Below are 15,318 nucleotides of genomic sequence, written 5' to 3'. Positions count from 1 at the left end.
TTTTTCTCTACCTGTTCTTTCCATCTTCTCCTCTCACTTTTAATCAAATACTTCTTCCTCTTTATATTTCCTTCCATGCCTAGTTTGATATTAAATTTGCTCACTTTAAATGGCATCATTTTCTCAGTCTTTGTGCCGACACTTTCACAGGTCATTCTGCTATAACACGCATTTCGTTAACGTGAATTTACTATAACACGACTGACGAATTGGGGACACTTTCTAAAGTGTGGACTTTTAAAACGTGTTTTTCTGAAGCATGATTTTTCTATAACACGGGGTTGCACAAAAACACAACCATCACCTTATACAAGAACTTCCATTTTTAAAATACGTGCGTAGTTGTTTGTCCTCTTATTCAGTTCCAAGATGACTAATTGCAAAAAGTTATTAGCTCTGATTTCAACTTCTAATGCAAAATATCATTGTGGTTAAGTCGACAGGCACAAATCCAACGAGTGAAGTTATTTGTTGCCCTGCTTCTAGTAACTTATGGCTCATTTTGACTACTTAGCAAATCTCTTTTGGCCTCTGTAGGTGCTGTGAAAAAACTTCTTAAACAAGTTTGTGATGAACGAGGAGTGGCATTGCAAGAAGAAAGTCTGGAATTTCCACTTTTTGGACCTAATCAGGTGCTGTTGTCAGACTAAAATTACATGAGCAATATTTCCTAGATGCCAATGCAAGCCAGAGCAAACAGATCTGCAGTAACCTATTTTTCTGATCAACCTGTTCAGAGATGTTATTACACAAGCATCTCGGCCTAGGGGTACTGCACCCCATGTCTATCACACCAGTCAGTCCTTGAGCCACATATTCACTCCTTGATCTAAACTGTCATAAGCGGTTTGCATCTGGCTCAGTTAAAAGTCAGGGATTATTACCTTTGAGGTCTACAGTAAGTATCTGGGGCCTGATGAGCTACAGCTGAGAGTTATATAGCTAGAAGCTCAATTGTATGCAATGTGACACATCAGAAATGGGATATATACATGAATATTTTGTAACAGGTAGTGGTCAAATCCCTTACCACAGAGTGTTCTGATTTGATCAGCTACATCTGGGGCGGTAAAAGGCCCCAAACATCAGGAGTATAAGACCTCAGCCTTTGCAATTATCCTACGGTTTTTAAGTTCTCTCAACTTGTTTAGATGAAAATGGGACTACAGAAGTAATGAACTAACTGACCATGGCGCCATGGTATGGAAAGCTATTCTAGTGGCAGGACCAAAAAGGAAATGTACTGGTCATAGGGCATAGAGTGAAGGAGAATTGACACAATTCTTTGCCAGAAAGAACAAAAATCAAGAAGACTTTGTTACCTTCCCAATGTCAGGGACTATTGTATAAGGCTGGAGCAAACCTCCATTGGGAGGGGGAAGATCCATGTGTTGGTCCATGTAGGTATCAGCAGCGTAGGCAGAACAAGGAAAGAGGTTATTCGAAGTCAGTATAAGGAGCTAAGCTCAAAATTAAAGAGTAAACCTCAAAGGTAATAATCCCTGACTTTTAACTGAGCCAGATGCAAACCGCTTATGACAGTTTAGATCAAGGAGTGAATATGTGGCTCAAGGACTGACTGGTGTGATAGACATGAATCCTTGTTTGAGAGGCCTTGGGAATGTGGGACCCTTACCCTTGGAATGATCTAAACCTGAACTGTGCTAGGATTGTTCTAGTGAGCCGCATAACTAGGGAAGTAGAAAGGGTATGTATCTTATGCACACATATACAGTAACATGTAACAAAACAGATGAACAGAAAGCACAAATAAGTATGATGATTGCAGGATGACACTAATTGGGAACTGAATATTGAAGAGTATTTAGGAGAATAGGAACGTAGAAAAAGATGGAGAAGGGGCAGTGTGAATTAATAAAGGTATTAGCTTAATAGACAGGGATGACCAAAATTCAGGAAACCAGTATGTAGAAGGTTTGGTTAAAGATGAAAAATTATAAAGGTAAAAAGTCACTTGTGGGAGTGGTATGCAAGTCTCTTAACAGTAACTACACAGTAGGCTGGAGTATAAAGGAAAGAAAATCAGAAGCCTGTCAGACAGATATGGTAATAAGCGTAGGGAATTTTAAACTATGCGTAGACTGAAAAAATCAGGTGGACAAAAGTAGCTGAGATGAGGAGTTCATAGAATGACTTTGGGATAGTTTCTTAGAACAAGACATCTTTGAGCAAGCTATACTAGACCTCATATTGTTCAAGAGGTAGGATTAATTAATTATCTCTATGAAAATGCCCTTTTGTAGCAGCAATTATAATATGATTGAATTTTGCATTGAGTTTGAGGGAGAGAAGACTGGGTTTAAAACTAGTGTTTTAAACCTAAGTCAGTTATAGGGCATGAAACAGAGTGAACTGTCATATTATGTTAAGAAATAGATCAATAATAATGTGGAACTGAAGGGGATGTTTAGAATACACAAAATTGAAACATTTCAAAAGAAAGACAAATTGGAAGGGCAGGACTCACCGTATGTGGTTGTTTTAAGGATTAATACTGACCAAGTACTGAGATACCTCCCCTGCCTTTGTTTGAATTAGTGTAATAGGATCTTTTATATTCACCTAAGAGGGAAGGTTTAAGATCTCATCTTGGCTTATGATCTCATCAGTTTGGGTTAATTTTTCAGATTTGTAGGTGCAGTTTTATTGTTTTTTGGTGCTGGGCTAATTGCCAATATACACTGTAGTTCTTAATTTGTGGTTACATGGCTTTCCCAGAATCCTTTGGGTAGGATAAAGAAAAATATGCATGCTGAGCTGTAAATGGAGATATTTAACAAAAACCTTGTCAGAGAGATCAATTTCACTGTAACTAGTGGAGTTCCACAAGGATCAGTGCTGGGTCCTCTATTTTTTATTATTTATATAAATGATTTGGATGTGAACATAGGAGGTAAAGTTAGTAAGTTTGCAGGTGACACCAAAATTGGAGGTGTAGTGGATAGCAAAAAAATTACCACAGATTACAATGGGATCTTGACAGATGGGCCAATGGACTGAGGGGTGGCAGATGGAGTTTAATTTAGATAAATGCGAGGTGATGCATTTTGGGAAAGCAAATCTTAGCAGAACTTATACACTTAATGGCAAGATCTGAGGGAGTGTCGCTGAACAAAGAGACCTTGGAGTGGAGGTTCATTGCTCCCTGAAAGTAGAGTCACAGTAGATAGGACAGTGAAAAAGGTGTTTGATATTCTTTCCTGTATTAGTCAGTGTTTTAAGTATAGGAGTTGGGAGGTCATCTTGTGGCTGTACAAGACATTGGTTAGGCCACTTTAGGAATTCTGCATGCATCCTATCAAAAGGATGTTGAAAGGGTTCAGAAAAAATTTACAAGGGTGCTTCCAGGGATAGAGGATTTGAGCTATAGGGAGAGGCTGAATAGGCTGGTGCTGTTTTCCCTGGAGCGACGGAGGCTGAAGGGTGACCTTATAGAGGTTTATAAAATCATGAAGGACATAGATAGGATAAATAAACAAACGTCTTTTCCCTGGATTGGGGGAGTCCAGAACTAGAGGGCATAGATTTAGGGTGAGAGGGAAAAGATATAAAAGGTATCTAAAGGGCAACTTTTTCACACAGAGGAATGAACTGCCAGAGAAAGTGGTGGAGGCTGGTACAACTGCAATACCTAAAAGGCACCTGGATGGGTACATGGATAGGAAAGGTTGGAGGGATATGGACCGGGTGCAGCAAGTGGGACTGGATTAGGTGGGGATATCTGGTCGGCATGGATGAGTTGGACCAAAAGGTCTGTTTCCATGCTGTACATCTCCTTGACTCTATAAGAGCTCAATCCCATCCACACCCCTTTATTTTAAGAGGAGAATTTCAAACCATAGGATATGGATAGCTAAAAGAAGCTGAGGACTGAATATGTCCAAGACTGAATTAGATAACATCCTAATTAACAATAGAGTCAAATGTTATGGGGGCCAGACAGGACTTTGGAGTTGTTGCCACATTCAATGAAGTCAAACCGCATGAAATCGAGCAAGCCTGAGGGCTCTGTCAATAGGAGCTTTGCTCTATGAAAACTATCTGTGAAAATATGTCAGCAAAAACAATATTGACCACTTTTCAAAAACATTTCTCTAGTTGTGGAGCAGTTTGGAACACACTGACAGTGTGACTCATGTTCTATAACTGCAGTTCCTTATATTCATTGTGCTGGATAGTTGACTGTTTATTCCATTAGCATCACTTCTATTTCCAGACCTTTCGGTCTAATTCGTCCATGCCAACCAGATATCCTAACCTAATCTAGTACCATTTGCGAGTGAACATCATAAAAATAGATTATCTGGTCGTTGTCATAATGCTGCCTGTAGGAGCTATGCACACATTGGCCACATGTTTTTTATATCACAATAAAGACTACCGATTGTTATTTTATAGTTAAAGCATGATATTGAGTGTGTTGAATGGTGTCAAATCCACCACTTCATAAGGTGCGTTATTTCATATGAATACATGAGTTCATAATCCATGTAGACATGATATTGTGAGAGTTACTTAGCAAATTGGGTAGCAATCAAAATTTGGTGGCACCTTCCAAACTCAAAAGTTCTGGCACCATATTTAAAAGCATTTTAAATGCTGCAGACCTCTAGCTTCCCCTTACACTGTAGTGGTCACCCCAGAAATGCCAGCCATGAAAGCTTTGGTGGCTCCCTGGTTTACTGTTCTGTAGATGCTGTTTGGTGAGTTAACTGTCAGAAGGGCCTTCTCTTCCTACAGGATGGCAGCAGGAGGCTATCCCATTAGACAGATCCAGCCTAGGTAGAGATAGCAACATGGGTCAGTGGCACAAGTAAGTGGCACCATCTCTCTGCAACCTCATATGCACATGGCTGTAACTCAGTCTAAATTTAAAATATAAACTGAAAATGCTGGAGAAATTCACAGATGATACAAGATCTGCTTAGTTTTTACAGCATTTTCTGTCTTTGTTTGAACTTCCTCTGTCCCATGGAAATTTGAACTTCGTTGACAATATTTATAAAAAAGATTTTCAGCTGTATAAAACATGTTTGTAATTATCAGAACAGTATTGACATCTAATCAAAATGAATATTGTATGTATTAAAATTGGTTAGATTCGCAACCATTTAGGAACTCAAACATGTTCTAGCTATCCAAGATATTTTCAGTGCTTCAGAATGATAAGAGCTGAAGCTGGCTTCGCAGAAACTAGAACCAGGGATCAGGAATCTTTGAGCCTAGGGAATAATGGAATGCAAGACTGGTGATCAGGACCTGGGGTGGTCACAGGCGTTGAGGCCAGAATCAGCAGCTGTATGGAGAAAGATAGGAGGCATTGGAGATTCACAGTCAGGGATCGGCAATATGGTGGCAGGGAGCAGTGGGATTCTCCCCTTTAATGTCAAGCCAAAGGATGCATGATGACTGTTCCTCATTCAGGGTGAGTTATAAAACTTAATTACTGCAGAAAATGACAAGGGTTTGATTCACTGGGTCCACGCCACAGTGGAAGGGGGACATCAAACAAAGATATGTCACATATGCAACAGGTCTAACTTGTTTTGGCCATAGGTACAATATAACTCATGTCTTTTCCCCTACTCACTATGGTGAACTAAGTAGTTATGACCAGAAATATGTGTATGCTTCCCTAGCTATCATAGTGGGGTCTTAGTAATCCAATTAGTCCTTGAGAAACAGGTAGCCTGCAGACCAACTTCTAGACCATCTGTTAATGATGATTGAAGTTTCTTAACATTGAATTTGACAGGCTACGAAATTTATAGATTGAGTGTGAGAAATATTTATCCTAAAGCTTGAGAAACATTGCAACTTATAATAGATTTAATCAGATTTTATTACTGTTCTTTAGATTATCACAAAATTGAAGGAGTCTTTGCAGCCTGGGACAAAATTGGCTGTGTTTGATCATATTCCCAGCAATGCATCATTCATAAATCCATTACCAGAAATCATCGACATTTGTCACCAAAGGTAATGTAGGAGAAAATTCCGTTCACTCATGTAGTAATTTTTGTAATTCCTAATGGAGAAAGAATAGGGTTTGGTTTGGTCTGTTCCTATAGGCTGCAGTATGTGACATACTAACCTCAAACAAATCCTGACAATTCTTCCATTAGTCCATCCTCCAGATACATCATCTTTCCATCCCAATTAGAAAATCGACAGACTCTAGTATTGCCAACTGGATTAACCTTGACTGTCAGGTCAAAATTCCTTTTATTGTCCATCGCCAATATTTTTGAAAATAATTAATTAAAATATTCAAGAAATTTAAAGGCAGATGTTTTAACACCACTGCTTGACCCAGTGTTCTAGATATTAGTTTTTATTTTCTGGAGTCTTCAAGACACTCCTAAAGGTTGGCAGCCATGTGGAGGAAGAGTTATGGTATAAAAGTAGTTATGTTTGAAAACATTTTTCATATTCTTCATTCTTCACTGGGACAATTTTTCTCAAGGTAAATAAAACAGTGCTTTGTACCATTCAGAGTTTGAGTTGTTAATTAAAACAACTGTTTTAAGAACTGTAGTCATGCTTTGTGTTATATTATTAAATATGGTTACATTAATAACATTTTTGACTAATTTAACTGATATCAAAAGAAGAATCTTTCCTTTCCACTTAGAATTATGCCACATATTTATAAAGAAGCTAAAACTAAATTATAGCAATGAGTTCTTTATAGCTTTTTGTTTTTTTATGAAGTGTCTAGACATGTTTTGTTACAGTAAAGATGCTATATAAATATGAGTTGTTAATTTCTTCTACTATTGAAATTTGGTCATTAAGTTGTTCATTTTAACTTGTTTATAAATCCCTATTTCCCTAATGCCTTTTACGTTTTATTTTATCTTCTGTCATGTTCTAAATGTTTATTGCATACTTCACATTCACCCCCTTTAACTCCCTTCAATTACAATTACAGAGATTTTGTTCCAGTGAACAATTGCATATCAGAACAAACAGTGGAGTTCACAGTCCATCTTCAAAGTGTCAATCAAACTGAAATTGAAAGCACCCTAATGTGATAATAAAAGGGAATGAAATCAGTTATTTAACATTAATCTAATAACTTTAGCATTTAGGCTTATCTCAATAAACAGAGTGAAATAGCAAGTACTTTTTTTAAAGTCTCCAGGCAATGTTTTCAACTATTTAAAGTACCGGGCATTTAAATGCAATGGTACTTTTGACAGTACCTCTTGACAGTTCCAATGACAATTTTTTTTGCACACGTTCATGCTAATATTAACAATCCCAAAGGGATTCCTCCATCAAAGGATACATGACCTTCCCCAAAGATACCTTGGGACCATTTCCAAAGAGGTACTCAATTCTCCAAAAGGGTATCCTTCTCCTACCAGGTCTAATCTGTGAATTTCATGTTTCACACACTCAGGTCACTAAAATTACACGAAAAGCTGCTGCTGATTAATGTGGACTGCTGTTTCAGCAAAACATAAATATGTTAAACCTGATCCATTCCCATTCCTGCTCCTACAAAAATGGTAGTGATCAGGGATGGGATTTCTGTGTTTTTCACCATTTTTGCAATGATAGAGAGGCTCTCCATTATTGTAAAAATTCAGGCTCAAGTTTAATGGCCAATATTAATATCCTTCCCTGTCCCCTTTTAACATGGACCATGTTTGATTTGACTCCATTTAGATACCTGGGTACCTAAAAAAGAAAGACTTCCTAATCCATATAAGACAACTCTGTTTAAGCAGTAGACAACAGCTGTAATTCACTGCAAGCTGTGTGATAGTCAACTGTTCACCCTTTACGTTTTTTAATCTGATCTTACACAATTTCCACTCTGAGTTTCTACTGTGATAAGACAACAAACTCTTGTTCCAAACAGCTCAGAATGGCTAGCCAGACAGTAGAAGCTGAATACCAGACCATTGAAATTTAGTATTTTGAAGTAGAAGATACATTTTATTTTTTTTTAGTAATTTTACTATTGGGAGGCACAGTTAAATCTAGTTTATGGGCACCAATCTCTATTACATGCCTCCTGGTAAATAGTAAATAAAAGTGAGCCTAGGTGAAACTGGGTTAGCTGACTCCCATCTCAATGGTTGCAGGGTTACAGGGTCTATACCAATAGAGAGATATTTAGTGAGGTGTAGCTTACAATGAGTAAAGATACCCTCAGCCAAAACTAATCTATTTAATACACTTCATAGAAAGATGTTTGCTAAATTTTTCAGTTCAAAAACACTGAAAATGCATAAATATGTTAGGTTCTTTGTTTCAAAATACTTCAACTGCTCTATGGTATAACTGTTACTATAGGAATAGATTTTTTTTTCAATTACTGATTACCAATTCACATAGGCATCTGGGTAAAAAGATGAAAAATGTACAAATCACATAGAGTTACGCCATCAAAGGATGGAGCATAAACCAATGCCTGTGATGTGTTAATATAATTCAAGCCATTTGATGAGATAGAGATAGAGGTAGAGATAGAAGCCAAGAGAATTTATTAACTTTTCTCAGTCTTCTTCCTCTCGTCCCGCACCCATTGTTACACCTGCTCCTGTTTTATGTGTGCTCAGACAATCAATAGCATTCATTTGTTTCACTTACCTTAGTAAAGACACTTAATAAAATTTAACAATATGATTGATAGACATTAACATGAATAAAGATAGTAAATTGATCTGTCTCACAAAGAATCATGGAATCGCTATACCTGCCCTGAATCTATTGTTATGATCAAAGTTAGGAGTGATGATCTGATTCCTTTTCTTGTTCTATTCCTCCATTGGGCACAACAAAGTTTGAATTTAAAGAGTGAGGTGATGTTACCAAATATGGATAAATATCAGAACACGCCAGCCAGATTCCTTCAGTATCAAATGAAGAACTAGTTAGCTGCAAACGAAATGTACTCAGACTAAGATGTAAAAATTATTAACAAAAGATTTAAACTATGTAAATATGTGCACCTGCCCTCCTTGAAAAAGAGACATCAACATGTACAAAGGCTCCAAGTCTGAGAAAAATAAAACTCTGTAAAGCTATATTTTAAATGTACTTTGATCAAGTAGTAGAATAAAATCATTTCAGAATAAAAACATTCATTGATTGTCTCTGTAACTGAAGTAATCTCCCCCACAAACTGTTGAAGTTAGAGTCTCTTCCTGAATCAGATATAGCTTTCTGAGGTTTGCTTTTCTGGAGACAATATTGTAGATACTGAATTCCCCTTTAAGAGCCCTTTACTTGTAGTAATGAGGCCTTCCAGTGAGTTTTCAACTCATGTTTTGAAGAGTGTGGGTTCAGAGACAAGAGAGGGCAAAGACATTCGCTCCATACTAAGCTTTTCTTCGACTCACTGTATTGAAATAAAAATATCTCTTTCCAGCTGCAAATTTAGTCATGTGACTTCTTTCTATCAGTGTTGCACATTTGGCATTTCAATCCAAGAAGCCTGTCCCTTGCAAATGCAACATTATCGCTGCTGTTGCCAGTATCTTTAGTTTTAGAGAGCATTCTTTCCTAACTATTCAAATAATGCATACATATGTTCAATCAATATATCAGTCTAATTGATATAGTATCATTACAAATTAATATTTGAGATAAAACATCTCCATAACAATATTCAATGAAGCAGCCTCCAAATCTTTTGGATTAGCGAATTCCAAAGATTCATAAATCTCTGAGTAAAGAAATTGCTTTTTCATCTCAGCCATAAATAATCAGTCCTTTCCTTATCCTGAGGCTGTGCCCCTGCATTCTAGGTTAGACATTTGGGGCAAAACAACTTCTCAATGTCTATCTTGTCAAGCTTGTTCAAAATCCTATTCCTTTCAATGTCTTCATCTCTCATTCTTTTCAGCTCCAGAAAGTATAGGCTTGATTTACCCGTTCTCTCATAATAACGAAAGCTTTTCAGTCCAAAAACCATGTTTCTCATTTGAATGTGGATTACAAGTGCACTATCTATATTTATTTCATAGTATTTCTAAGTAAGTTTAATGTGAATATATCTATAATTTGGGTAGCATTTTTAATTGCAGCAATCTGTTATATATTCGGTAGGGGTACAAAGGTACTTATAGATGGAGCACACACACTTGGCATAATGGATCTGAAACTCAGGCAAGTAAACCCACAGTAATTTAACTCATCGTCATAGAATCATACAGCACAGAAACATATCCTTCGACCCAATCCATGCCAACCAAGTTTCCTAAACTGAACTAGTCCCATTTCCCTGCATTTCACTCATATCGCTCTAAACTTTTCCTATCTATGTACCTGTCCAAATGTCTTTTAAATATTGTAATTGTACCTACCTCTAGCAGCTCATTCCATATATGCACCACCCTCTGTGTGAAAAGGTTGCCCTTCATGGTCCCTTTTAAATCTTTCCCCTCCCACCATAAACCTCAAGTTTTGGACTCCTCTACTCTGGGGAAAAGATCTTAGCTATTCACCTTAACTATGCCCCTCATAATTTTATATAACTCTATATGGTCACCCCTCAGTATCTTGCACTCCAGGGAAAAAACGTCCCAGCCTATCCAACCTCTCCTTCTAACTCAGACCTTCCAGACTCAGTAATATCCTTGTAAGTCTTTTTGTACCCTTTCAAGTTTAATAAGATCCTTTCCAAAACAGGGTGACCCTAGAATTGCATGCAGTACTCCTAATGTGGCCTTACCAATGTATAGCTGTAATACGACATCTCAACTCCTGTATTCACTGCTCTAATTGATGAAGGCAAATATGCCAAATACCTTCTTGACCACCCTACCTACCTGTGACACTACTTTCGAGGAATTATGTACTTGCACCCCTTAGGTCTCTGTGTTCGACAACATTCTGCAAGGCCCTAGTGTTAAATGTTTAAGTCTATCCCTGGTTTGTCTTACCAAAGTATAACCCATCGCATTTACCTAATAGAAACTTCATCTACCATTTCTTGGCCTATTGGTCCAGTTGATCAAAATTCCATAGTATTCTTAGACAACCTTCTTCACTCGTTACTAACCACGCCTCCTGTATTCTCATCCAAATTGTTTAGTGATTACAATGCTATTGTATGTCAGGATTGTTTCGTTATCTTGACCTCTTCAACCAGGCTCAATCTGACAGCTGTTAGAAACAAGGTAACATTGAAAAGGGCCATGGGTCTGTGGTGATTGTAACAAGGTCAGCTAGGTGGATCTTATAGAATATGAGTTCTCTGATTGCACCAGATTAACAGCACCAATCAGGGAGTCTTAGCCGACAGATAAAAAGAGGAGAGTCTTGATCACACAGCATTGCCCTTTGATGTGAAGGGTATCGCTTGTCACTAGCCACTCGGGTGTTTCTTTTCTTCCTGGTGGTGGAAACTGAATAAAGATTCATGCACCTTGTGTCTTTCACAGTGTCTCAAAACAAAACAAGAGTGTCAGAGGTTCTGTTCACTGAGAGCTAGCTCTGAGGGGAAAAAAACAAACAGCAGTGTCAGACATCTTGTTCACTCTGACAGCTGGCTCTGAGGGAGCTAGACCAGTGTCAAGGACTGTCCACAAAAAATAAAAAAAAGAGGAGTGTCAGACATTCTGACACTCTGAAAGCTGGCTCTGAGGGAACTGGACCAGTATCAAGGAATTTCCATGTGTAAATAAAGGGCAACTTGTTGATTGAATACTGGCCTCTGTGGAGTTATTTCAAGGCTATTAAAGCCTTTGAGCCTGCTCCATTTAATATGATCATGGCTGATCATCAAAATCAATACCCTGGTTCCTGGTTTCTTACTATACCCTTTAATCCCTTTAACCCTAAGAATCATAACTGCTTATCACTTTGTCCTTGCTAAAATTGTATTGCCATCGAATGATTAAATCTCTGAATAGGTATAATAATTATGTTTCAGCTCTCTAGGTGCTGATTACTATACATCCAATTGCCACAAATGGCTGTGTAGTCCAAAAGGTTGCGCATTCTTGTATGTAAAACCAGAGCTCCAAAACTGCTTACAGCCACTTGTGATTTCACATGGATTCGGCTTTGGCTTCAGTTCTGAATACATCTGGACAGGTAATGCCAGCACTCAACAACGTGCTTACTGTGAATAAACATTTCTTTAAGATACTTTTGCAAATGATATTTACAATTAAACTTGAACAGCCCCATAATAACATAGCTCAGGATGTCATATTAGTAAATGCACATCATATGACATACTAAGTCATTGAACTATGGCAGATACCATGTTTGAGCATTGTTTAGTGTTAAAGTATCCAATCTCACATCACTGAGAAGTCACTATGGTTGACCTCAGCATCCTCAAGTTAAGTACAGAGAAAGATATTGTTCAGTGAATGTTAAATTCTGGAGCATAGCATTGATATTGCATGTAATGCTTTCTCTATCCCATCATTGCCCAAGTCTTACAGGATGAGTTTTCAAAAGTCTGATGATATCTACATGGCTATGCCCCAGTAAATTTCAGAAAAGGCTGGTAATCACACTTCAATGTATCAAAAAGAGGAAAAAACAAAATTAGAGGCACTTCCCTGTTTTCTTTTGGAGTAAACAAAAACAAAAGTATTTACCATTAATTCTAAGATGCTCAATACAAATCATAATTATTTCCCTCAAGCAATAGAAAAAAAATCATTATGTTACAAGCCATATTAATATAAGCACACAATCAATCTCCAGTTTCACTATTCTACTGGTCACAATACTAGATCCCTGTTCTATATACCTCCTTCTTTCTCTTGACCAGAGCCTCAATGTCTCTAGTCATCCAATGTTCCCTACATTATCAGCCTTGCCCTTCACTCTCACAGAGCATACTATCTCTGAGCTCTGCACCTCATTTTTGAAAGTCTCCCACTTGCCAGTCATCCCTTTACCTATGAATAGCCTACCCCAATCACCTTTTGAAAGTTCCTGACCAATACTATCAAAATTGGCCTTGATCCAATCTAGAACTTTAACTTCTATGCAAGGCCTATTCTTTTCAATTACTATTTTAAAATTAATGTAATCATGGTCACTGCTTCCAAAGTGCTCTCACTTAGCCTACCTTATTTTCCAAGAGAAGGTTGAGTTTTGCTCCTTTTCTAGTAGGTACATCTGTATATTGATAAAGGAAATGTTCTTGAATACACTTAATAAATTCCTCTCCATCCAAACCCTTAACACTATGGCAGTCCTAGTCAATACTTGCAAAGTTAAAATCCACTACTACTATAATCCTATTATTTTTTACAGACATCTGAGATCCCCTTACATATTTGCTCATCAATTTCATGCTGACTATTGGTGGCCGATAGTACAATTCCATCAAGGTAATCATCCCATTCTTATTTCTCAGTTCCATCCATATATCTTCACTGGACAATCCCTGAGGAATATCCTCTCTTAAGTACAAAAGTGATGTTTTCTCAAATCAAAAATGCCACTCCCCCTCCTCTCTTGCCTCCTTGTCTATCCCTCCTGTAGCATCTGTACAGAGAGCTTTGAGCTGCCAAACCCATCTCTCCATCAGCCATGTTTCTGTAATAGCTCGTTTTGTCATGTTTTTGCCTGCCTTGTCTATTAAACTTGCTCCCTTTGACTTCAGAAGCATCCTCCACCTTCTCTCTTTTCTCACTACCGCCTATTACAACAGCCTACAGGCACAGGCCTCTGCTATATTTCTCTCCAAAATGTAACCTGACAGCTGTGAGCTTCAGTAACTTTTAAATATTTTAGAACTCTTCAGGTATTTTGAGACATCCTTGTGTTCCCATAAACACAGCACCTAATTCTCCCAGTGGCCGTACCAGCCATCACAGCCGATGGCTCTGCTGACTGCACAACTTCCCCACCATCCCTAATTGGCCAGACAATAAATGGAAGCTTTTATTCGTGTTCATTCCACTTAGATAGCTCAGACTTGGCACTCGCACATGGTCTCAACACTCACCAGAAAATTCAGCCCAAAATATCAGTACATTTACAATTCTGGACTTATTAAAAGGGATCTATTCTGATAAACAATTAAAAAGTTCATGAGAATTTTCTGTCAGTCTTAAATTCCATGTCCCACATTCTGAAAACATTTCCTACTTCTACTGTTTCGAACAATGTGTTTGTTCTACTTTTATTTAAACAAAAAGAAAATGAATCCATTTGACCTTTTCAATTTGGCACACAGTACATATTGGTTTTGAGCAGACTGAAACTGCTTTGTTGAGTATTTTGTGAACTCATGGTTATGTAGAAGTATCATGTCAGTATATCCAACATGCCAACCCATCAACATGCAAATCAAGAGATTTGGTATAAGATTATAAGTGTTTTTCAAACACTTAACAGTTGGCAATTGTTTACTAAACCTCATTAGTGCCTGATTAAATCTCAAAATAGATCACAAAAAGTATATAAAATCATCAGAAATGTTTTACAAAAAGCTTTTTAAAAGTCTCATTTGTTATCACCATGTTGCCATGTCGCGCAGTTTAAGGTTATGATGACTGATTCTGATAAAATCTACAAGTATGTTTATGTTTAGCAATTTCTAGTAGCTTTTGGCAAAGTTTCAGATCATTGTGAGTGATTTTATTTATTTCTGTTACATGTATAGCAGATAAAACTTGGCTACACATTCTGGATCAGAAATTGGTTTTATTTCTCTACATTAAAGAGAAAACATGCTCTACTGAAGCCTGAATATAAGGGACAATTAGAAGTAAGACTTTCCAAAGTGTTTCATGCCACTTAGATCATGACCCCATTTTGGTAGGGTCCAGCATGTTTTCCACCACTCTTACAGTTTAGTTGCCACATCTGGAAACCATGTAGTTCATAATTTATTTGTCACTGGCTTCATTTATTGACAATAACTTGCTCTCCATCATTGACCTTTGTCATAGATAGAAATCATCTTCAGGACAAATAATTAAAAAGTCATCATAATCTAGTGTTATAGGTATATATAGCCATCTCAACACCTCAACAAATTTGTCTATTGCTGGTCATTTTTAAGTAGTTTCTGGACAGCTGCAGTATAAATTTTCCACCATAAAACTTTTAAAATGTATTTTTGTTTAAATTTCAGTAGCAGCGATCTAAATTTCAGCTTTAGAGCCAATAGACTGTAAATTCAGTTCCAGTTCAGGACAAATGTAGAAACCAGCACCAATAGAGTCTTCAAAGAAAGACTTTTGGGAGTAATTTGATAGAACTAGAACAAGGAATGTACAACATGTGCTACAAAAAGCCATAGCCACATATTTTATCTGGCAATTTTAATCAGAAATTGTTCAAAGTGAGAATAAG

General features: G+C 37.4%; 1 protein-coding gene across 1 annotated transcript in view; it reads left to right on the top strand.

The window, feature by feature from the left end:
* Positions 1–15,318, top strand: part of LOC140458007 (uncharacterized) — a 156,691-nt gene that overhangs the window by 84,192 nt on the left and 57,181 nt on the right. Inside the window, exons 6-8 of the mRNA XM_072551953.1 lie at positions 538–632; positions 5,879–6,000; positions 11,918–12,081. Coding sequence (XP_072408054.1) covers positions 538–632; positions 5,879–6,000; positions 11,918–12,081 — 381 coding nt within the window. The remainder of the gene's footprint in view (positions 1–537; positions 633–5,878; positions 6,001–11,917; positions 12,082–15,318) is intronic.

Source organism: Chiloscyllium punctatum, chromosome 3 (assembly GCF_047496795.1).
Source record: "Chiloscyllium punctatum isolate Juve2018m chromosome 3, sChiPun1.3, whole genome shotgun sequence".
Taxonomy (NCBI): domain Eukaryota; kingdom Metazoa; phylum Chordata; class Chondrichthyes; order Orectolobiformes; family Hemiscylliidae; genus Chiloscyllium; species Chiloscyllium punctatum.
Note: the sequence above shows the minus strand (reverse complement) of the source record. Positions and strands in the feature narration are given on the sequence as shown.